Consider the following 26119-nt stretch of genomic DNA (forward strand, 5'->3'; position numbering starts at 1 on the left):
AATCACTAGGACTAGAATTTCTGTGATGTGGTCATAAAGCATAACATCATGTGACTATGCTGTTCATTCATGGCAGTTCCAGCACTTCCAGTTGCAGTCATTAAGCAAATCTTGTACAACATGATTGTTGTTTCTGTTTCTGAACTCCTGTTGGCTTTTACCTGTTGACTTGGCCTGTCAGAAGCCAGCAGTGAAGGTCACTAATGACAAACAGATGACCATAGGATGCTGCAATATCATACCTGTGAATCATCAAAAGTTCAGATCATAATCACGTGATTGAAGGAATGCTGTGACTATTGTTAAGTATGAAGACCAGTCATGAATATTACTAGTTCAGCACCACTGTAAATTCAAATGGTTGCTGAACCGTTAAATAAGGACTGCTTGCATTAAAAAGATTGAGAAGCTTACATTAAACATGTGGCTTTCATGTGGGTCTTAATTAGTACACCTACCCTAACCATGATATCTGCCACTTCAGAAAGGTCCTGGAAAAATAGACCCTAAGAAAATAAAAAAGTGATTGAAAAATCAAAACATTTTAGTAATAGAGAATACTGTGCTCTATAAAGCAAAAATAAGGAAGGTATAAATCATATTAAATGAAGTTAGTAGGTGAAACCGGTAAATTCATTTTACTATTACATATATTACAAATATAGTAGAAGTAAAAATATGACCAGAATGGACTGGGAAATGAAGAGCTGAGTTCTTGTTGAATAAATTTTATGCACTGTATATAGTTTGTCACTGTTTTTCCTTTACATGGAAGAGAGATTAAAGGGTACTTATTCTCATGTTATGTTTTCTTTAAATCTGAAATGTATGTGTAAATGAGAATCCTTTACTAATAGACAGGGAAGAAGAGGAGCAGATCTGGTTGCTTCTTCCTTTCCTTCTAGTTGTGCTGGAAAGCAATTTAAGACAATTAACCTGCCTATTTGCTTCTTCCTTCCCCCCCACCCCATACAAGCTATTTTTTTCCTTTTCTAAAAAAAACAATCTAGCAATTGCATTATTAATCAATAAAAGATTGAGAGTGGTTTAGAGAAATTTGTGTCAATATTTTCAGTCCATGCAGTCATTCATGTTTTCTTGAGTCCATAGGGGCCTTTGAAAGACTTTTAACTCTGCCAAGGAATAGATAATGAGGGTGTGGGAGCCATAAGTGCAAGCAACCAAATCCCTCATCACCTAGGGTGAAATGTAATTATTCTTGGTCTCCTTTCAAACCTCCCTCATTCTGAGATAATTGTGCATTTCAAAGCTGAAAGCATTTTTGAGCCGCTCTGATTCAGTAGGGCCTAGAAAGTGTTTTTTATCAATGCTCAAGGGACATAAAATGAAAACATTAAAAACTTCATTAGCTTTTAGTATCTTGAGCCAACAGTCAGAAACATTTGAGTCGTATTTCATTTCAAGAGCTGACTTGACATACTATTTCATGAGAAGTGTATATTTGTGCAGTTAATGCTCAATTAAAAATGTTAAGGTATTACAAAGGAAAACATATTATTTTGTTTTCATGTTACTGTTGAAGCACCAGCCTTAGGGTCGACATTATGGGATAAAAGGATATCAGAGAGCCCCCGGAGCCAGAAACAGGCCCGTTTCCAGACTTCAGGAACTTCTGGGAGGGCCATTTTTTGCATTCTCCAGAGTCCAGAGGCTTCCCTCGGGCCTCTGGGAGGGCGAAAACAGCCTTCCCAGGCTCCAGAGGTCCTCCGGAAGCCGGAAACAAGCTTGGAACTTCCGTGAGGGCCGTTTTTCACTTTCCTAGAACCTCTGCATGGACCCTGCACTTATCTGCATCCAAAATGGGCCACATGGAGGCTCCTGGGAGGGGGGAGGGATGGGTGGGGCCATACGGTCAGTTCAGCTACTGGTTTGGCGAACCAGATGTAAGTTTAACATCCGGTTTGCCCGAACCGGCTGAATCCCACCCCTGCATACGCATATATATATATAAAAAGCATGCAAGGGAAGAAAGCCACACCTAGGAAACCTAGCCACACCCACTCTCCTCATACATCACATTTCGAAAGCTGCTGCTTTGCCCCATGCTTGTTGCTGCTACACAGAACAAAATGAAACCACTGGTAGCCCTGTACTGTGTTTAGGGAAAAATACAGAAGTAAAGCAGTTTAACATGCTTACTTTTTAATCAATACAGTACAATTTAATAAGGGAATGGTCCATTTAATTTTATATATTTTTACAAGACCTACCATACTTTTACAAAAATATACTTTGTGATTTCTTATCCATGACTCAAAGCTTATCTGTGATGGCCAGTTGCCCCATTGCCAGAAAAGACAGCCAGTTGCTAAATTTACTTTTGAAGAAAGCACAGGGAGAATTAATAAAATCAGAGACATAACAATAATTTAAATATAATGCTGTTGCTGGATTTTGAACCAGTAACCTTACATTTACAAGATAGATGCCTTAACTACTATGCTATTACAGCATTTGTGGTAGGGAAAATTTTAAAAGAAAGTAACATAATCATAAGAAAGGAGGTTTTCAAAGTTTTTTCTGCATGTATATACATTAGCATATTCTAACTTTGTATATATGTAGTCAATTTTATATACTGATTTTGTACACCTATACTCATATCAAAGTACATATGTCCAAAAGGATCTCTCAACACAGCAGGTGATTGGTAATTGTTTTCCTAGTGCAGACAGGAGGGAAGGCACAGCAGTAAGAGAACTTTCCAGTGTAGGTATATGATAATCTGTAGTCTGGACTTAATACCTTGCCAACTGTTGTCAAAAGTATTCCAGTCTGGACAAGCAGGGGTGGAATACCTGGTCAGACTGGTTCTATAGAACCGGTTGTTATGATTCTGCCCAGTTCGGAGAACCGGCAAATCACACCACCGGCTGGCCCTGCTTCTCCCCTCCCTGCCCACTCAATCCTTACCTGGCAAACTTGCCTGCTAAGTTGCTATTTTCCTTTTGTTCCCTCCGATCCTGCTTTCTAGCTAATCTAAATCTCCTGGTACAGCAGAACAGCTGCTATGCCAGGAGATTTAGATTAGCTAGAAAGCAGGATCGTTGGATTTCTTGCTTTCTAGCTAATCTAAAAGCAGAGCTGAACCTCCTTTAGGACTGAAGCTTCTATTTTTCAGTGCAGACTCAGGCAATAGATTGCAGAAAGTTAGATCTCTGGGTGAATCTGTGATTCTGTGAGCAACTCAATCTGCCTGCCTGCTTTGCCTCATTTTGGGTCAAAGTTGCTCTTTTTAAAATAAAAAATTCAATATTTACATACATGGTGTGTTGTGAGTTAATTTTGTGAGTTTACTTGCAAGCAAATTTTATGTGACAGATTCAGGCAATAGATTGCAGAAAGGTAGATCTCTAGGTGATTCAATCTGCCTGCCTGCTTTGCCTGCTTTTGGTTTTTTTAATTAAAAATTTAACATTTACATATTTACAATATTTACATACAAGCCACACCCAGCCAGTCACATGACCACCAAGCCACACCCACAAATTAGGCCATACCCACAGAACCAGTTGTTAAACATTTGAATCCCACCCCTGTGAACAAGGTTTTCTTAAAGCAGCTTAGAGTCAAGACAGCCTGAGTTCCCAGTGAGAATAGCTTAAATAGCAAATATAGACATGTTTCAGAGTAAGAATATTCTATTTTATTCTTAAGGGACCTGGTACATTGCCAATAGAAATGCGTTTGTGTAAGCTTTCATATACATGACTGTAGCCCTGCCAATCTGTGGTGGATACTCTCTGTTAAAAATAATTTTCCCACATGCTGTTTGCCAGGGACTCCTTCAAGGATTGCACTCCCAGATTGCCTTCCTGACTATAATGTCATTTCCACACTTTTACCTTGTCATTGGCAATTAATTTCATCCACTAGAATTTATTTAAATTTAATATTCATACATACATTGATGTTTTATTCTTCTCCTCAGTATTTTATCAGAGTATTAGTTGAGTCTTGACATAATAATCATTTTAGTGGTTCCTGGAAATCAGCTTTATTGATAATGTACATTCTGGATCTATTTCCCAATATACAATAATGTTCCTTCTATTTTTAGATTTCTAATGATAAGTTGATGGCACATGGAACTCTCATATTTTCATAAATCTTTCTTACTCTAATCCTTTTCTTGCTGGAGTTTTAAGTTTCTTCTGGAAGAAAAATTCTATTAAGAGTCTTAGGATCTATGATTTTGCCAGTAAAAATAATATATTTTTCAGCTAGAAGATGACATTGTGGCCAACCGTGGCTATTTATATACAATACATGAATTTATTGAACAAAAGTTATCACAGGAATGGATAGTTCTTGAATTTTCTCAGCTTGGATTTATTGGTAAGTACAGCAACAGTATATAAATTTAATAAAATAAATAAATAAATATTGTCAAGAGTTCACAAAGATCAGCCTCAATAAGAATAAAAGTGGATACATTTTCTATCTTTCAGCAGCAAATTTGTATTACCGTATTTGCCGGCGTATAAGACGACTTTTTTGCCCTGAAAAACATGCCTCCAAGTGGGGGGTCGCCTTATACGCCGGGAGGACCCGACTCCCACTTCGAGCTTGAGTTGCAGCCGGGAGGGAGGCTGGGGGAGCGGTGTGTGTGTGTGTGTGTGTGTGTGGCGGGTGTCACTCACCACGCGCTGCGCAACCTTTCCCCCTCTTCCTTCCTTAGCGGTGTGGGGAGGAGAGGATTCGAAGATCCTCACGTGCGGCGTACTTTTCTTTTCTTTTTTTTTCTTTTTGCACGCAGGTTTTGCATGCGGGCGGCTGTAGGTTAAGGATGGGGAGCCCCGGGTGGGTTATCAGGTTTTACGGTGCTTCCAACATGTGCGAACGGTGGGAGAGCGGAGAAGAGAGCGAGCGAGCGCCTGGCCTGTGTGAAATCCCGCCGTCAAAGCAACACTGGGAGAGGCAGGGTATAAATTTACCAGGTTAATGTAGCAATGGTGATTAATGCCCAGAACATTGTTTGCGGGTATTGGGGTGTGTGTGTGTGTGTGGTGGTGGTGAGGAGAGGTTGTCCTTTGAATGCGGAAAAGTAGGTGTGACCTTGTGTAGGAAAATAAAGAGATCCTTTTAGCGTGTTTGGCTTCTTTGCCTCCCCTTGTTCGTTTGGACGTGGAGATAATGGCCTTCGGGCGGGAGGGGAAGAAAACGGTAGCTGGATCATTTCAAATTTCACTTACTCTCCTGCCTCACTTCAATATGTCTGAGCGACTCCAGATACTGGAAGACTTTTTGAATGAAAGTGTTACCTCCATTTTTTTTTTTTTTTAAAGAGGGCCACTTGGGGAAAAAAAAAGATTCTAAGGAATTCCTTGTTTCTTGATTAAAGAGAAGGCATTGAATATACTGTTCCTTGGCAGCCTTTTCAGTGTCCGGGTTTTTGGTGTGTGTGTGTGTGTGTGAGAGAGAGAGAGAGAGAGAGAGAGAGAGATCAGCTGTATTGAGAAGAGAACGTTTCCTGTGTTCTCATTTTATTTACAACATATTTTACGCTTAATGGTAAGCAATGAAAAATATTTTTAAAACTCATTTCTAAACTCCATAGCTATTTGCATATTCTTGGTTCAAAATTGGATTAGCTCATTTCAAAATTGTCCAAAGCAGAAAAGGCCAAAAAAAAAAAAAAAGTGCAAAAGTGGAAGGTGTGTGGAAGAGGGGTAGTCTTATACGGCGAGTATATAACAAACTCTATATTTTGAGTGGAAATGTTGGGGGTCGTCTTATACGCCCAGTCGTCTTATACGCCGGCAAATACGGTATTAAATATTTGATGGTGGCCATTTTCTACAATATTCTTTTATTTATTAATAGAATTTGTATGGCCACCCATTTCACTAAAAGCACTAGGGACAGCAAACAACAATCCAATAAAATATTATTCCAAATCAGGTGTGTCTGTACTTAAATTGCTTTTTCAGTCTATGTTATGTATGCATTACAGTAATAGATAAGTCTCGTGGAATTTAATAAGGCTTATTTGGAATTAAAAAATATAGTCTTTTCAGGTAAAAATCAATGTGCTTCAAAAAAGAAAAACACCCAAAACTTTTTACACGGATTATGGAATTTCCAGAGGATCATGAAAGAAAATAACTGGTGGAGTTGTGTAATGAGTTGCCTTGATCTCATCCAAGCACTATATGCATAGTATAATACATTATTTTTAAAAAGTCTCCATCATTTAGGATTTATCCTTGTTGGTAATAGAGATAGAAATAGCCAATCTCATTGTACACATGTTGTACTCTGACAATAAAGGTAATAATGATGTACTTCATTATTATAGTTGATAAAATGAATATAAAGTTAAGTTGAATGCTATATTTGTCTTTTTTAACCATTCTCATTCTAAAAAACCCAATGGTTTTAAATTTTATGTGTTAGGAGAGAATTTAAAGTTCATTTAAAATTTAAATGTTCATGAGCTGGTTTCAATATTCATGCATTTGTCTAAGTGCTAAACAGCTCATTTTTATTTGAGTAGCTTGTCTTTCCCTGCTGAATAATCTCTCCAGCTTTCTGTAACCTCTCATGTTACAATCATATACCAAGTGAAAACATTAGGGTACTGCTTTTACTTTTTTCAGCTAGGAATCAAAGATAGCCAGAAATGTTAAAAACAATGGAGATGTAATTAAAAATAGAATTATCATCATCCTATGCCATCTCACAATAATAAAATAAACTAAACAACCTAAAAGCATCTTGGTTGGATCTGGGAGGCAAGAGCTGCTGTGGTAGCTGCTATTTTAGCAGATAATAAGGTGAAACATTTTAACTTTTTTGTTTAATTGTTTTAATTAAACGTAACAATTAAAAAACATTGAATGTAGTGGAGTCGTTTTGACCAGTGGTCCCCAACCTTTTTGTACCAGGGACCGGTTTCAAGCAGAAACATTTTTTCAAGGACCGGGGGAGAACTGAGTTTAGTTTGCTTGCAGCGTTTCATTACCTGACTAGGTAACATCTGATGTTGTTATCTAGTCGGGTAATAAAACGTCTGCCAGCAAACCACCAAGTTCAGGGAGCGCCGGCCCTGCCTCCTCAGCCCCATCCCTCAGGTGTCTCCCCTCCCTCCCTCCTCAGGTGTCTGCCTCTGCTCCTCTCTCAGTCACTCTATCGCTCCTACAGCAGCCCAGGAAGAAACTGCTTCAAAGAAGCCGGGGTGGGGGGGGGGGTGGGGTGGCTTTCCTGTCGCCACAGCTTCCCAGCGCCGCTTTCACTCTGCTGCTCGCCATTCAGCGTTCAATCCACAGTGCTCCGTTCTAGCCTGCCTGCCTGCCTCTTCGCTTCGGAGCAGCTTCGGCTGATAAAAAGAGGCGAATAGTTATTATTCTCAGCCAAGCTGCTCCCAAACAACCAGACAGGCAGGCAGGCAGAACGGAGCACTGTGGATTGAACCGCGAGCGGGCGAGCGGGCGGGCGGGTGGGGTGGGGTGAAACGGGAGCTTCGGGAAGCTGCGGCGACAGGAAAAGCCACCCGGCTTCTTTTGAAGCAGTTTCTTCCTGGGCTGGTGGAGGAGCGAGAAAGCGACTGAGAGAGCTGAGCCAGAGAGCAGGACAGGCTTCGGTTGCTTCCTCCTCCCCTTCTTTCCTTTGTGTCCTTGATCCCCGATCCCAGCAGCATTCACCGAAGGCGAAGAAAGCCGCCATTTTTTTTTTTTTTTTCTTTAGGCCCGGTAAAGAGTGCTCCACGGCCCGGCACCGGTCCGCTGCCCGGTGGTTGGGGACCCTGGTTTTGACATAATGTTTGGTTATCATTCTAGTGAAATATAACAGAATGTAGATTTTATATACATTTATACATACCGTATATATACTCATATACACATTTATTCATCCTTATGTACATCTTCTAACACTTTTAGTGTTAAGTCTCATGATCACAGATGTGCTCTTAACAATTCTTTTCAATCTTGAACCCTTCCTTTCTGTCCCCACCAATAGTAAAATCTATTCCAATTACATAATATTCCAATTCATCTTTATTTTTCATCTCTAGTGTTAGACTATCCATTTCACCGCAAGTCAAAATTTTATTTATTACTTCATCTTCACAAGGAATTTCTCTTTCCACTTCTGGACAAATAACATTCTTGCCACAATGATGATGTGTATTATCAAATATAGCTCTTCTTTATCGAATTTTTTTGGGTATAATTTCCAATAAAAAACATTCTGGTCTATGGTCTATTTTAAACCCCTTCATTTCTTCCAACCATTTCCCAATCCTGTGCCAAAACTCTTGTGCCTTTTTACAGTTCCACCATTTATGATAATATGTGCCTTGTTCTGTTAAACATTTCCAACATTTTGGGGATTGATTTTATACATCTTAGTCAGCCTAGCCAGTGGGAGATGCCATCAGTAAAACATTTTAAATAAATTCTCCTAGTATGGGCAAGTGTAATCTTTTTGTTCCTTTCCCATGATGTTTGCCATTGATTCAATTTTATGCTATATCCAAAATCACTAGCCCCTGTCACCATCGTCTCTTTTACTTGTTCATCTTCCAATTTATATGCCAGTAAAATTTTATAGATTTTCCTAATTAATTTGCATCTGGCCCCAAGAGAATTTTGTCCAATACCATTTCTTGCCCATTAATTCCCATTCTTTTTTATTCTTTCCATACCTTGATTGGATCTGTAAGTATTCCCACCATTCTAAATCCATCCTAATTCTATGTTGTTGGAAGTGATGGTGTGTGCCTGGCTTATCAGACCATAGGAAAGCGTGCCATCCTTGCTGCAGATCATGGCCTTCTAACTGCAATATTCTTCTATTTTTTTAATGTTATCCAATCTCTAATCCAGGTCAGTGACGCTGCTTGATAGTAGATCTCCCTTTCTGGCAAGCCGCATCCTCCCTTTCTTTGTCTTCCTGTAGTAGTTAGTAATGGATAGATTTAGACAATAAGTTAATATATTACTGTGTTGTAAATAAAATTATGATTCTCTTTTTTCTTTTCTAAAAAAAATGCATTTTCAGGAAAATTATTCCGATGCAAAGACTTACCACTGATAGTGGAATTTTTTTTAATGTTCTACAAAGATAAACCGATTGACTGGCTACTAGACCACTTGATTTCGGTTAAAGTTTGTAATCCAGAGAAAAATGGAGTAAGTACTCTTTTTTTAAACACTAGCTATATGTATGTATACAGACACATTGACACACCCAAAACAAAAACAAAAGAGACAAAATTTTAAGACTTTTTTTGAATTATACCATTTTGTATTAAAACTGATTTATAAATTAACCAGTTTTCTGCAATTTTAGTGTCAATAATTAAGTCTTTGTATAATGAAAAATGCCTGCTTCATTATACTGAATATATAAATCTATCCTGGGCTATTATCATTTCTCCTTCAAGTTGTTTAATAAATAAATTCAATTTTAATTTACAGTATCGGTTATTTGCTGTTATATAACTTCATGTTATTTATCATTCCATTTGTATAGGTAGTCCTCGACTTACAACAGTTCATTTGGTGACTGTTGAAAGTTATAATGACACTGAAAAAAGTGACTTATGACTGGTTTCACACTTATGACTGTTGTAGCATCCCATGGTTATGTGACCAAAATTCAGATGCTTAGCAATTGACTCATATTTATGACTGTTGCAGTGTCCTAGGGTCACATGATCCCCTTTTGCGACCTTCTGACAAGGAAAGTCAATCGGGAAGCCAGATTCATTAACAATTTGCTTATTTAACAGTTACAGTGATTCATTTAAGAACTGTGGCAAGAAAGGCCGTAAAATGGGGCAAACTCATTTAACAAATGTTTTACTTAGCAACATAAATTTTGGGCTCAATTGTGGTCATAGGTTGACCACAATTGCTTTTAATTGTTGTTAACTTGTATTCTTTAGAAAAAGAATGGATATAAATATTTTAATTTTAAAAGTGTTTAAATCTGTTTTGCCTAAACATGTGCATTCAATACAGTATTCCATTTAGATTCAAATACTTTCCTGTTGCTTTTCAAAATTGGGATTGATAAATGTATTTTGTATTAACATCTGGATTAGAATTTATATTTATAAAAAATAGAACAGTTTTCATCTGTCATGGGTTTTTCAATTTTTTACTTTTAATATTATAACTTAATGTATTGCTTGAGCAGCATTAACCAAGAAAATGTGTGTTGTTTTTCCAGAAAGATTAGTTAAAATCAGGCATAAACCTTTAATACATTTCTCACATCTTTATCCTCCCTCTATTTGTCTAATACTCTCTAAATGCTAAAACACCTGTAGATCTAGTATCCACTTCATCCAAAGCTTAAGCCTTATGACATTTTTCTAGCACTTTTCTCATTACCTTCTCTTCATCTCAATTCCCCACTTCTTATCAATTTTTCCTTCTCCTCCTCCAGCATACTGATTGGAGAATCCACATATGAGTTGTCGCATGCCTTTCTGCCCAGAGACTGAGTCCTCAATCTTTGCCACGCCTCTCCGTCAATGGTCGGTACCCCAGTTCTGATTCAGTCTTGGCCCTATAGAGACATGGTAAAGATTGGCTTAGGAAACTTGGACAGAAAGACATGTCAAGGATCCAAGACAGGTTTGAAAGAGACCCGGGCGATAGGCTTCCCAGCAAGGCGTTGTTAGCACGCTATCACCAAAATTGATTAATTGCTTAGCCGGATCCATGGCTTTTATTCCAAACTCCCCACTGCCATTACCATCGGTCTTATTGCGGATCAACAGACGTGGGGCACAAAGTTCGGGCTCTCTCCGCCCTCCGGGAGATCTCCCAAGTGCTTCACAGCCGCCACTATTAACAGCGCTTAGAATGTGTGAAACTGCTCACCTGGATAACTTCGGCAACGCGCCTGCAGCCACAGCACTTTACAGCTGATTGAGGAATTCAACTTAACCAGCCACCCTAAAACTCATCGGAGCGCATTTTAATGCCATCCTCTGCCACGACTGTGTGTGTGTGAGTGTGCAGGCTCCCCCAGTTATCTGGTCTTGCCGCCACCAGGAGCAGCCCTAGATTGATCCGTGATTGTGACCTGAGCTGCAAACTGCCACCAGAGTACCTCTGTTGGTCAGAGGAGTGTGGATTCAGCGCAGGGGTGGGATTCAACCAGCGTTACTACCAGTTCGGTAATTACGTTTACAGCTCCAGAAAAGCTAGATGTGCTAGCAAGGAGGCAGCAGACAAAATTAGAGCAAAGGCCATCTATTCGAGGAAGTCATTCAGAGTGGAGGAGAAAGATGCCAACGGGAGATTCAAAGCCTTGGACAAGCAAATCTCTAGGGCAGAAAGAAAGGCTGAGCAGCAGAGACATTCTGCCTCACCTCAAACAGAGCCTGCCATTTTCCGCCCTCAGCAGCTGCAGCCGTTAATTCAAACAAACCCTGCAGTTCCAATAGCATGGTCACCAGAAGGCGATAGAGAACAATTACTGTTCCCTCTAGCAGCAGAGGAGTTTGAAAGGGAAAATTTTCCCTTTTCTTGCATGGCACCTGACATTGCTGAGCATCAGCTCAGGGATAGAACCCAGGTTCTAGAGGCCACCTTTACTCCTACTGCATTGGGGCTACACTCAGTAGATAGCCAGGGACCTGAGCTGTCTGAGGAAATTAAGATCTTCATCTCCCAAGCCATTTCGCATGGCGTGGCCACCAGCCTGCAGATGAGAGGCCATCCGCCTTCCTTAGCCTCTGAGCCTCCATCGCAGGCCATCCATCATTACCAGTTCTCTACAGAGGCACTTAGGCCCCAGGGATTGGCATCACCTGCCCATTCCTCCAGGAGCAGGGCATCAGTGTTAGAGGATGAGGATCAGAGGGAGCAGAGATTCTCAGACGATGAAGACCTTTCTCCTGACCTCTCCCCCATTCACTATTCAGTCCAGCACTCTTTAAGTCCCTACTTTACAAAGCCAGAACTATGTCCCAGATAGGTTCAGAGCCTTGCACTCCAGCAGAACCATTGGATAACCAGGGTCCCAACAACATAGTGCTTTCAGAACCCACCATAACGCAGCAGGACATTCATTGTCCTAGGCTGTTCCTCAATGTAGTTCAAAGACAATGGGTACAGCCAGGTACCTTTCCCACCTGGGGGGAAATGACAAAAATTCTTTAATATGGCTCCCATCCTCTCAGAGGCATTTGAGTTGCCTACAATAGATGGGCCATTGGCCTCCTTGGTCTCTTCCACCACTGTATCAGGGGACATAGCGGAGACCTTGAAAGCTGGAGATAGGAAAGCAGAATTAAATTTCCATAGAACCATCAGGCCAATCCTGGGCAGTTAAGGCTGCTATGGCCACTTCCTTCTTTGCCAGAATCTCTTTACTCTGGCTTTGCCAGTTGCAGGCAAGAGTCCCTCCTGAGGAAATTTGAATGCACCAGGATATTAACAAGCTGGTGGCAGCCACTGAATTCGCGGCTGATTCATCCTTACACGCAGCCCATTTTTCCTCCAGGGCTCTCGCCTCCAATGTTTCCTCTCGCTGCTTGCTATGGCTTCACCAATGGCAGGCGGACGCTAGAACCAAGTGGAGGCTCGCCTCCATTCCCTTTAAGGGAACCTCACCTTTTTGGGAAGCTTTGAACCCCTTCCTTGTTGAGAACAAGGAGAAACACAAGGTCTTGTTATCCCTGGCCAGGCGTGCGGATAGACAGGCCTATATCTTTCCATTACTCATTGGAATGCCATGACATGATGATTTTACTGTTCTCTTCTGTTAACACTACAATTGCATGATGCTGATGGCAAATCACTGCTGATTTTGTGCAAAATTCTATAATTTCTTGCCACCCTGGCTCAGCTAGAATTTGAATATTGCTTCACTAGCAACCAGTTCTTCAAAAAATCTGAAAATCATTGATGGCCTCACTATCAGAGGACATGTTTGGCATATTATTCTCTGCTGAGTGATTAAAGCAACTTCAGTCACTCTTTGCTTTGAAAGCACATAGGGTGTATGGTGAAGTTATTTTCATGATTTGCTCCCTATGATGTTATTGTCAGTGTAAACCATGTAGTAATCAAAGATAAAAACAGTCTGTCTTTCTACATAAGTTGTAAAAAAAATAGTTCTAGAAGTTGATGGCATTTATTCTACTTACATATTCTACATTTATCCTTAGACAAACCCTGCTTCTAAGTTTGTTTCCATGTGGTTTTAATATTTCTGGTAAGGCTTTAATCCCTGCCAGATTTTTTTTTCCTCACAAAGGCTGAAAATCTTCAAATCCACTTGAACATTAGGAATACTTGTAATTACAGTCTGATATTACATCAGCTCTGCTTATTAATATCATACTAATACATTTGGTAGTTTCTTCTTACAAGATTGCATGTAAGAGAATAATAAATGTTCAGATAAAAATTATGTTAAATATAATTGTCTGGTTTTTATGAAACAAAATGCTTTCCTTTCCAGAAAGACTGTCAAAGCCGGAAGTCTAATTTACGCATCCGTTATAAACCATCACTTTTTCAACATGTGGGATTTTATTCTTCTTTAACTGGGAAAACACAGCAGTTGAGAGTAAGATGTCTTTTTTGTTTATTTGCTTCCAATTTAAATTTGTTTTCTTTCTGAAAATAATGAAATACTTCTTTTAGTTAAGCTTTCACAGAAAAATAAAATTAACTGTGGCTCCAGTCTTTAAGTATTTAAGTTGGCCTTTTAAAATTCCTATGGTTTGTAGGAAGGAACTATTAGGATTTTGTATTTTCAAATAAAGCAACCTTATTAATTTGGAGCTTACTAAACAAATGGCCATAAACATAACTACACTGGACACTAGATTCCCTTGTATCTAGTTTGCTTTTATTCTCATGTTTCATTTCCCTTTAGCTAATTTATATAGAAAAGTTATACTGGATCAGACTAAAGGCATGAGGACTCCAATAATTTGTTCTCACACTGTCAACTAGATATCTCTAGGGAACTCAGAAATGTGACACAAATGCAAAAATAATCTTCCATTTAGTTTCCCTTTAGTTCCTTGTGGTATGAATTCCCAGGACCCTGAATGCAGTTATAATTTATTTGTTTGCTTATTTGTTTGAACTGGTTTTATCTGCATAAACTATTTTTCCTCTGACAAGCAGAAACACAAAAAGGAAAGTAAAGCTGGACATGGGGTAAAAAAAAAAAAAAGGTGTAGCACATGGAAAGAAAATGACCCAGGAGCAAAATTAAACATCCACATTCTTCAGCAGAAGTCTTTGCAGTCTATTGTACTCTGCCTATTTCTTTGTTTCCAACAGCAGCTTCTCCTTATCAGTAGGACAAGCTGTAATTTGATAAATTGACAACTAATTATTTGGGAGACTATCATTACTCAGTAAATATGGTACTATCACAGGCAACTATAATTGTGCGGTGATGGGGAGTGGTGACAAATTGGGATGTTGCAACAAGAATACCATGATTTACTTAGCCTGATGTAAGGATATGAGTATAAGCGTGGTGATTCGGGTTGTGACATCACAATGCAGGTTTGATTGTTTTTTCATTATTCTGTTTAGTAATGAACACTTATTTTTGTATCAGTTCTGAATCTTCCCCATATTGACTTTAGCAGGTGATTCGCAATTCTCATTATATTCCAAAATTATAATTTGTGCATTATTGTTTTTGACAAAACTTTGTAAAATATTGTTTTTACATGTGAATGTACATCTATATTTTACAGGATAAAGATTTTGTCGAAACATCATTATTTAAGAAACATCTTAACCCTCCTGCTAAAATGAAAACAAGCTTAAAAGTATATCAGCAGTTTACTCTAGAAAAGGCTTACAATGGAATAGAAATATTTTGGGCTTTTGCTCCTAAAGCTGGAGATTATATTTTGTTCAGTTTTGTGGAACCATTGAAAATAATAAGGTAATTTATCACCTGATGCAAAACTGTCTCTAATGTAATGATTTTTCCTCATCAAAATTGGTCAATTAACTTGTATTATTTTTTCTCAAAGTAAAAAAAAGTTCCAATAAGTCATTTGAATGGGGAGACAAGTGAGATAATATTACGATTCCATTGTTCTTCTCATGTGATCTGAAATGTTTTTATAAAATTGCAAATGTCGATAATTTTACCTGACATTGCTGGATAATGCCTAATAATAGTTCTAATCTTAGTTAATGCTTTATTCCTAACTATGCATGTGGAATAAATACCTCCAAGACTTCTCATAACTATCTATAAGTCACCTATTTTTTTGTTTGTAAATTGTTGTAGAAGCTTTTTCTCTAAGCAATAAGGTGAACATGTCTCACAATAAAATCCCACAATTTCATATTAATGGTAACTTTTCCTCATGTTTTTATGCAATTTGCTCTGCAGGTATTTATTTAGAAGTGGAAATTCTCAGCATCGTAGAGACATATTGTATAACACTACTGTAGACATTTTACCTAGTAATGTAAGTATCTCTTCCCATATCAATGTGAAGCTTTTCTATAAAAGTAATAAGATAAATTTATTTCTGCTTTATATTTCTATCCACTATCCCTAATCTATTAGGTTGCTATCCTCTAGGACAGTGGTGGCTAACCTTTTTGGGCTCCTGTGCCAAAAATTGTGCGCGCGCTTGCACAGCACTCGTGTGCCAGCATCCCCACGCCCCCTATGCATGCGCGCATAATCCCACTCACCCATTCCCGCCGCCCCCTTACCTGCACTGCGCCTCACAGCTGATTTTCGGCAGGTTCGAGGCCTTTTTCGGCCTCCCAAAGGCTTGAGGAAGGCTTCTGCAGGCTTTTCAGGCTGAAAACTAGCCCCGTTTCGTCACTTCCAGTATTTTCTGTGAGGCACGTGCATGCCCAGTGAGGTAAGTTTGCCTGCAGCTCGCGTGCCAGCACAAATGGCTCTGCGTGCCACCTGTGGCACGTGTGCCATAGGTTCGCCATCACGGCTCTAGGATACAGTTTCTTCAACATTCTGACAAATGATAACCTTTTAAGAAGAAATTGGACAACCATTTGTCTGAAATAGTACAGGGTTCCTGCCTGAGGAGAGGGTTGGACTAGAAGACCTCCAAGATCCCTTCTAGCTATTCTTTATTCTGTTCCATTCTGTTCTGTTCCATCCATTCCATTCCATTCTAATTCTATTCTAGTAATAACCATTCGCCTTTTAAAATTTCTTCAGAATTTCCCCTTCCCATTGTAGTAGTTGGATATCATAGCGAATATAATACAAGCAATCATACTTTCCCATTCCTTAATACTCCCTGCCCCTACTTTTGTTTCTGCTTAAACAGCAATTTGACAACATTTCTCATTTGGAATAACCTGTTGGAAATTACAGCATCTAGCCAGAGCAAAATAAATTTTCTAGAGAGATTTGGTGGTGGTGTTTTTAAAAACACCAATAAACATCGGCCCTCACTGACGAGCCAGGGGAATTTCCAGCTCTAGATGGATGTTGCATAACAGAAATGTGATCAAGATGTTGCTTTCCTTTCCAGAGACTGATTGGAATTTTACTCCTTTTATTTGTTTCAGGATATTAATTTGCAGACTGTAAGAAACAATGCAAACAACATTACCATCATAAAAACTTGGGATGGATTTTTTCAGATAGGTAAACAATATATCTAAAATGCTTCTAGTTTGATATTTTTCAATGTTGTTGTAGTGAACAAGGGCAGGGGGCTTGTGGCAGATTGCATCCAAAAGTTATTTTCCACTGGATAAAGTGTCATTTTTCTCTTCTTGGGGTTTATTTAAGAAAAATGAAATGAAAACTAAAGATCGCATGAACACATGCAAATCAAAGCAAGATTGTTGTAGAATTTATCTATTTAAAATAGTTCATACATTCAAATTAAAGGATTTTTAGAACATTGTTAGCCTTCCTTCCTTTCAGTTTGGGTTTCTGGCTCCATCTGGAGGGACTGATCATTATAAAAGAAATGCTTTACGTGCAGAAGATTCAGGTTCTGTCCCAGGCAATATAATAAATGCTAACACATTTAGTCTGAATATTTTTGTTGGCAGTTTTGATGAAATTAGCCTTTTCTGTTGATGCGTACAATATCTACTCATATGGATGTTGCCTTGTTGCCTCATTTCTTTAAAATGATATTTTTAAAATTTAGCTAGCTTCAGCTCTCACTTTTGAACAGAAAGGGACATAAAGAACTATATATTGAAGAGGAATGTATGTCTTTCTATTTATTAATTTTTTTCATCCAACTTTGGTACTGTTTATAGTTTTTAACATTTTTGGGATGATACAATATGGTTTCCTTTTATTTTTATTTTATTTGTCTAGCAGTTATTATTGCAGCATGAACTATTTATGGAATACAAGCTGATTTGCTTCCAGCTTTCTTTTATTATTTATGTACTTATTCATTTATTTATTTAGCAAATATATATCCATTCATTTATTTAGCAAATGGCTATATATATTCTTACTGAATGTGATTCTGGGCACAACCAAAATCATTTAAAACTATATAACAATCATTAAAAGAATTAAATATCAATTAAAAATCAAGATTTCAGAAAAAGAACAATCACTTAAATACAATAGAGCCACCCCTCAGACTTCCAATGGGATCCCCAAACATGTTGGGAAAAAAAATCCCAGAAAAGTAGTAGAGATGGAACCAACTTCACCTGGGGCAGGATTATGTTTCAGAAAGTTAGGAGCACCAGCTAAAAAGGCATGTTTCTGGGTCCCATCAGCTGCAGCTGTTGACTAGATGGATTCTACCAGTTTCCCTACCGGTTCAGTGATCGCGCACCTAATGCAGGCACAGCTTTCCAAACACCAGCTGAGGCTCTGCCGCGCCAATCACCTGAGAGGACAAAGAACAGAAAAGCGCAGGGGTGGGTGGGAGGGCCGATCCTGCGCTTTTTTCTTCTTTCTCCTTTCATTGGAGCCGAACTGGTAGCATTTCACGACCTGATGGGATAGGGAGATGTAATCAGGAAGAAGTGGACCCTCAGATAACCTGGTGTCATGCCATGTAGGAATTTAAAGGTCAAAACTAGGGCCCTGAATTACACTTGGAAGCAGATCAGCAGCCAATGCAGCTTACAGAACAAAGATATAATATGCAACATAATAGAGACACACATAATTGTCCACGCAGCTACTCTCTGCACCAGTTAAACCTTCCAGATGGTCTTCAAGGGGAACCTCATGTAGAGTGTATATTTCCAGTGTAACGTCATTCAAATACATATATTGCCTGTGTAGTGATATAAATTAACATTACAAATTAAATACAAAATATAAATTATTCACAGTTAAAGACAGATGTAGTATGTTTATTTCTCCATTCTAATAGAAGCAATAAGTACTCAGAAAGTAAAGTTGCATTATGTATTTATTATTGGGTTCATTTGGATTTACTTTGGAGTAGAACTTCCGGAATTATATTATCTGTTGAACAAAAGATTAAATACATTTACAGGTGTATAAAGCAGCACTGGCGTGGCCTTATTGCAAGCTGCGGGTGGAGACAGAAAATACAGCATTTTATATCGGTGTCCATTATGCACATTCACTACTATGTTGTTAGAGATGTTCACCAAATTTTCATTTGGTGGCAATATGTCAGTTTAATTTCATCTGCAGTTTTACATAATTTTTCAAGGCATATACATTTATGGTGTTTCAAGGCATTGAATTTCTGTAACAGTTTCTGTGAATCCTTATTTTCTTTTTAATTTATTTATTTGTATCCCTTTATTATTATTATAAATAACTCAAGGTGATAAGCATATCCAACACATCTCCTATTTTTACCACAACAATCCTGTGAAGCGAGTTAGGCTGAAAGATATTGATTGGCTCAAGGTCATCCAGCCAGCTTTCATGGATAATGTGGGACTTGAACTCATGATCTCCTGCTTTCTAGCTTGGTACCTTAACCACTAAACACTGGCTCTCTTTAATCTTGGCTTGTAATTCTTTTTACTGAAAATGAATGTCAGTTATCTTCACAAATATTTGTACTCTGATTTAAAGCACATAATTTTTGGTTCTTTCTGGCAGGATATTATGCTAAAAATAATTTTGACACACGCCAGAAGTAATATTTTCTTATTTATTAATAGATAACTTTGAAGAAGGAATAGCAGAAGGTGCCATTGCCCCATTTTTAGGAAACATAAAAGCTTTACGTTTGTTTATCCATTCTAGTTCTTCTAAATGGATACTACTGAGCGAGGTAGGTACAGATTGTTAGACTATTGAGATAATTAACTTGCCATCACCCTAAGTACCGTTGCAGTAATTTTAATACTTTTTGCTTTAATATATTTAATAATATGTTTCTGTATTTAATTTGGAAGAAATAGAGCCTTTTCAGGCTTTTTATGTTTCTCACATTCACAATTCTTTTGAACTTCTTTTTTAGAGAGAGGTTATAAGCTGTTCTCCATTTATTTAATTTTCAATATAAATAAACATAATAATGTGAAGTAGCATTTTCAAAAATTTACCTATTAATAATTTTTGATTCTTTCCCTGTTATTGATGCATTCTCAGTCAGAATTTTTGATATAATTACTGCATGAAATTTTACATTTTTAAATGTGTATTATTATATTTCAAAGATTTCCAAAATATAATGCTGACATATTTGGAGGAAAATGTGTAAAGATATTGAGAGAATGTGAATTGTAAATGTACTTTGTACTTGCCATATTGAGAAATAGCCTCTCTTTTTTTCTAATGCAGATATTTATACAGACGGGAAATAAAGAATTATAGACTTCTTTGAGATTTTGAAAGTCTAAAAGCAGTATGGAAACAAGTCCATCTAGTGGTAGCAAGAAAATTATCAACAACAGAATGCTATTTTCTTCCTAATACTGTACTGTGTGGTGGGACTAGGAGAGAGGTTAATTACGTTATGCACAGGGAATATTAACTTATATTACTTTTGCAAAAAATGAAATTAATGTAATAATTATAATTTATTGCCAATAAGCTCTTTATTAAAGTATTTAAATTGTCTGACAAAATAGGCTATACTTCTGTACTGTGGTGGGATTCAAAAATTTTCACTACTGGTTCTGTGAGTGTGGCTTGGTGGACATGGCTTGGTAGACTTGGCAGGGGAAGGATACTGCAAAATCCCCATTCCCTCCCCACCTCACTAACCTGCTTTCCAGCTCCGTTCTCCTGTTCAGGGCAACAAAAGAAGACCCAGCTGGGACTCAGGAGGAAGAGAATAGATGGGGTCAGGGCCAGTCAGGGGTGGTATTTGCCAGTTCTCCAAACTACTCAAAATTTCCCCTATGGTTTCTCCAGAACTGGTCAGAACCTGATGAATACCACCTCTGCTTCTAGACAACATAATTTATGACTAAATACACATATACCAACTGTAAAAACTACAGGTGAACAAAAGCATAGTAGATTAGCAATACATCAAAATAAATAAAAATAGTAAAACATGATCTTGCCAAAAATGACATACTTTTATATTTTTTTCAGATCACAAATTTTATTAAGTTACTGTATTTTTCACACTATAAGATGCACTCCCGCCCCCCCAAAAAAGTGAGTGGAAATGTCTGTGCATCTTATAGAGTGAATGTTGCTGAAACCACACCCACCCACCAGCCCCCACCCTTCAGCCGCTGCCTCCCAGCAATTTGCCTTTTTGCAGCAAACAGCCTGATCAGCTTCAGCACAGCTTTGGCGGTTTCCATGTGCCCCATTTTCAGCCTCTGTGCGTCATATTTTTGGCCTCCGCATGACCCAAAAGGATAAAAGGATAAAAGACAAAAAGGATAAGTAGAAAAAAATAGAAAGAGGAACACATAACCAAGGCAGAATATCAGTCAATAGCCTGAATCTGCAAAGATGAAGTCAGGAAATCAAAGGCTTAGAATGAATGAAGACTTGCAACAAAAGTTGCAAGAAAATAACAAGAAAAAAGTCCACTAAACAGAGAAGATGGCAAGGAAGTAACAGGCAGTAGAGAGAAAATAGAGTTGCTAACTCATTCTTCGCACCGGTCTTCACACAAAAAGAAACTGTACCCCAACCTATCAAAAATGTAATTGTAAAAGACAGACTAGAAATAAAAATTAAAATAAGCAAGAAAATGGTAAGAGAAAACCTGTCTGATCTTGATGAATATACGTAAATCACCAGGACCTGATGGGTTACATTCCAGAGTTCTGAAGGAGCTGGCAGATCTCAGAACTATTGTACCATATGTTTAAAAAATCATTGAATACCAAGGAATTGCCAGAGGATCAGAAAAGTTGTGGTTCCCATCCTCACAAAAAAAAGGGGGGGGGAACAGACTCAGAAAACTACAGACCAATCAGCCTAACATAAATACCTGGGAAGATACTGGAAAAATAATTTTAAAACCCAGATCTGTGATCATCTAGAAGCAAAGTTATAATTAGTAGCCAGCATGGGTTTGTTAAAAACAGATCATGGTTTCACTAAACCAATCTTATTTCATTCTTTGACAAAGTGACTAAATTAGTGGAGCAGCAAAATGCTGTGGCTATAGTATACTTAGACTTCAGCAAGGCATTCAACAAAGTAGACCACAATCTACTTCTTGGTAAACTAGAAAAATGTGCAATAAGCAGCATCACCACTAGATGGATTTGTAACTGGCTGACAAACCATACTCAATGAGTAGTCCTTAATGGATCTACGTCTACATGGAGGGAAGTAAGCAGTGAGGTACCACAAGGTTCCGTCTTAGGCCCAGTACTCTTCAATATCTTCATAAATTACTTAGATGAGGGAATAGAAGAGGGAATTACCAAATTTGCAGATGATACTAAGCTGGCAGGAATAGTTAACACCCTAGAAGACAAGCTCAGAATCTAAAAACATCTTGACAGACTTGAACAATGGAGTCTATTAAATAACATGAAATTTAATGTGGAGAAAAGCAAGGTTTTACACCTAGGCAGGAAAAACCAAAGGTACAAGTACAGATTAAGTGAAACCTGGCTCAAGAACAGTAACTGTGAGAGGGACCTGCAAGTCCTAGTGCAGTGGTCCCCAACCTTTTTGTACCAGGGACGGTTTCAAGCAGAAACATTTTTTCAAGGACCGGGGGGAGAGAATCCGAGTTTGGTAGTTTGCTTGCAGACGTTTCATTACCTGACTAGGTAACATCTGATGTTGTTACCTAGTCGGGTAATAAACGTCTGCCAGCAAACCACCAAGTTCAGGGGCGCCTCGGCCCTGCCTCCTCAGCCCCATCCCTCAGGTGTCTCCCTCCCTCCCTCCTCAGGTGTCTGCCTGTTCCTCTCTCAGTCACTCTATCGCTCCTACAGCAGCCCAGGAAGAAACTGCTTCAAAGAAGCCGGGGGTGGGGGTGGGGTGGCTTTCCTGTCGCCACAGCTTCCCCGAGCGCCCGTTTCACCCCCACCGGCCGCCCGCCCGCTCGCGGTTCAATCCACAGTGCTCTGTTCTACCTGCCTGCCTGCCTGCCTTCTTCGTTTCGGAGCAGCTTCGGCTGATAAAAAAGGCGAATAGTTATTATTCTCAGCCGAAGCTGCTCCCAAACAACCAGACAGGCAGGCAGGCAGAACGGAGCACTGTGGATTGAACTGCGAGCCAGCGGGCGGGCGGGGGGAAACGAGGCGCCCGGGAAGCTGCGGCGACAGGAAAAGCCACCCCACCCCGGCTTCTTTGAAGCAGTTTCTTCCTGTGCTGGTGGAGGAGCAACAGAGCGACTGAGAGAGCTGAGCCAGAGAGCAGGACAGGCTTGATTGCTTCCTCCTCCCCTTCTTTCATTTTGTGTCCTTGATCCCGATCCAGCAGCATTCACCGAAGCGAAGAAAGCCGCCATTTTTTTTCATTTTTTTTTCTTTGCGGCCCGGTAAGAGTGCTCCACGGCCCGGTACCGGTCCGCGGCCCGGTGGTTGGGGACCCCTGTCCTAGTGGACAGTCACTTAAACATGAATCAGCAGTATGCGGTAGCGACCAAAAAAGCTAATACAATCGTTGGTTGTATAAACAGAGACATAGAATCAAAATCACATGAAGTATTAGTACTGCTTTATAAATCCTTAGTAAGACCACACCTGGAATACCGTATCCAGTTTTGATCATCACATTACAAAAAATATGTTGAAACATTGGGAAAAGTGCAAAAAAAAAAAAAAAGCAACTAAGATGATTAAGAGCCTGGGGACAAAAACATATGAAGAATGGTTGCAGGAATTGGGTATGGCCAGTCTAGAAAAAAGAAGGGCTAGGGATGACATGGTAGCAGTATTCCAGTATTTGAGGGGCTGCCAGAAAGAAGAGGAGATCAACTTATTTTCCAAAGCACCAGAAGGCAAGACAATAAACAATGGATGGAAACTACTCATAGAGAGAAGCAACTTGGAATTCCTTACTCCTAACAGTGAGGACGATTAACCAGTGGAACAGCTTCCCTTCAGAACTTGTAAGTGCTTCATCACTGGAAGTTTTAAAGAAAAGATTGGACAGTCACCTGTCTGAAATGGTATAGGCTCTCCTGCTTAAGCAGGGGGCTGGACTAGAAGACCTCCAAGGTCCCTTCCAGCTCTATTTTGATTGATTGATTGATGTGATATAAAACTCACATCACCTCATATCTAATTAACATGTAGGCAATAAACTATCAATAACATAGGAACTTCCTGAACCTTTGGTTTCATTTGATACACATTAGTGGAAACTTACCAATAATCCATTTATTTGAGCAGAAATGAGTAGATATCTAATGCAAATGAAATATTTCTGAACCTTATCTTAAAGGTGTGACTAGTGATAAAGCAAAGGTTAGATCAATAATAGCAGCTTTTAACTGATTATCTTAAATTTAAATGCAGAATTAAATGCTGTCAAAATATATTGGAGACTGGTGTTCCCCATTCATGAATGTGATAACATAAAAGTATCTGTGTCAAGTATCTTCACGTTGGTTTTAAAGACATGATTGTGATGGATGGACTCATATACCACAGTGAGACAGAATTTATCTGAACCATGAGCTGGGTGGTAAGAATGTAGTATTGCAGGCTTACTCTGCTGACTGCCAGCAATTCAGTCCTGACCGGCTCAAGATTGACTCAGCTTTCCATCCTTCTGAGGTCAATGAGTACCCAGATTGTTGGGGCCAATATGCTGACTCTGTAAACTGCTTAGAGAGGGCTGTAAAACACTGTGGTATATAAGTCTAAGTGCTATTGCTATTATTGAATAAATCACAATTGAATTTGCTCAATATGCTAAACCATAAAATCTGGTTGGAAACCACAATAACTAGATTAACACAATATTATAAACTAAAATAAATCACATTATACTTTAAAGCAACATATCACTCTAGCCACATTGACACAGTAGTAGTTTTAAAATAAGTCTAGAGCCTGTTTTATTGATGCTTTTGCAATCAGGTGTGTTTTGTCTCAACCTGGTGTCAACTATTACTACAGCATTTGGAAGTTTTGAGTTTTAGAACTAATATACACTGCTCAAAAAATAAAGGGAACACTTAAACAACACAATGTAACTCCAAGTCAATCACACTTTTGTGAAATCAAACTGTCCACTTAGGTAGCAACACTGACAATCAATTTCACATGCTGTTGTGCAAATGGAATAGACAAGAGGTGGAAAGCATAGGCAGTTAGCAAGACATCCCCAATAAAGGAGTGGTTCTGCAGGTGGTGACCACAGACCACTTCTCAATTCCTATGCTTTCTGGCTGATGGTTTGGTCACTTTTGAATGCTGGCAGTGCTTCACTCTAGTGGTAGCATGAGACGGAATCTACAACCCACACAAGTGGCTCAGATAGTGCAGCTCATCCAGGATGGCACATCAATGCGAGCTGTGGCAAGAAGGTGTGCTGTGTCTGTCAGCAGTGTCCAGAGCATGGAGGCGCTACCAGGAGACAGGCCAATATACCAGGAGACATGGAGGAGGCCGTAGGAGGGCAACAACCCAGCATCAGGACCGCTACCTCCACCTTTGTGCAAGGAGGGACAGGAGGAGCACTGCCAGAGCCCTGCAAAATGTCCTCCAGCGGGCCACAAATGTGCATGTGGCTGCTCAAACGGTCAGAAACAGACTCCATGAGGGTGGTATGAGGGCCCGACATCCACAGGTGGGGGTTGTGCTTACAGCCCAACACTGTGCAGGACGTTTGGTATTTGCCAGAGAACACCAAGATTGGCAAATTTGCCACTGACGTCCTGTGCTCTTCACAGATGAAAGCAGGTTCACACTGAGCACATGTGACAGACGTGACAGGGTCTGGAGACGCTGCCTGCAACATCCTCCAGCATGACCGGTTTGGCAGAGGGTCAGTAATGGTGTAGGGTGGCATTTCTTTAGGGGGCCGTACAGCCCTCCATGTGCTCGCCAGAGGTAGCCTGACTGCCATTAGGTACCGAGATGAGATCCTCAGACCCCTTGTGAGACCGTATGCTGGTGCGGTTGGCCCTGGGTTCCTCCTAATGCACGACTATGCTAGACCTCATGTGGCTGCAGTGTGTCAGCAGTTCCTGCCAGACGAAGGCATTGATGCTATGGACTGGCCTGCCTGTTCCCCAGACCTGAATCAATTGAGCATATCTGGGACATCATGTCTCACTCCATCCACCAACGCCACATTGCACCACAGACTGTCCAGGAGTTGGGAGATGCTTTAGTCCAGGTGTGGGAGGAGATCCCTCAGGAGACCATCCACCACCTCATCAGGAACATGCCCAGGCATTGTAGGGAGGTCATACAGGCACGTGGAGGCCACACACACTACTGAGCCTCATTTTGCCTTGTTTTAAGGACATTACATCAAAGTTGAATCAGCCTGTAGTGTTTTTTTCCACTTTAATTTTTTGTGTAACTTCAAATCCAGACCCCCAAGGGTTGCTAAATTTGATTTCCATTGATAATTTTTGTGTGATTTTGTTGTCAGCACATTCAACTATGTAATGGACAAAGTATTTAATGAGAATATTTCATTCATTCAGATCTAGGATGTCTTATTTTTCTGTTCCCTTTTTTTTTTTAGCAGTGTATTTGAAGGCCACCAGATTAAGGAAGAGCATTCATTCAGTTTCTGTTAGGTGATAGTGATAGAAATAAATAAAACAAAT

General features: G+C 39.4%; 1 protein-coding gene across 1 annotated transcript in view; it reads left to right on the plus strand.

The window, feature by feature from the left end:
- MGAT4D (MGAT4 family member D) overlaps positions 1-19764 on the plus strand; it is a 36749-nt gene extending 16985 nt beyond the window's left edge. The window contains exons 7-14 of the mRNA XM_087962602.1: positions 4245-4359; positions 9028-9158; positions 13456-13563; positions 14720-14913; positions 15373-15451; positions 16536-16614; positions 19107-19219; positions 19732-19764. Coding sequence (XP_087818728.1) covers positions 4245-4359; positions 9028-9158; positions 13456-13563; positions 14720-14913; positions 15373-15451; positions 16536-16614; positions 19107-19219; positions 19732-19764 — 852 coding nt within the window. The remainder of the gene's footprint in view (positions 1-4244; positions 4360-9027; positions 9159-13455; positions 13564-14719; positions 14914-15372; positions 15452-16535; positions 16615-19106; positions 19220-19731) is intronic.
- The last annotated feature ends 6355 nt before the right edge of the window (positions 19765-26119 follow it).

Source organism: Notechis scutatus, chromosome 4 (assembly GCF_049901735.1).
Source record: "Notechis scutatus isolate UNSWTSFEM ecotype Mainland chromosome 4, rNotScu1.2, whole genome shotgun sequence".
Lineage (NCBI taxonomy): Eukaryota > Metazoa > Chordata > Lepidosauria > Squamata > Elapidae > Notechis > Notechis scutatus.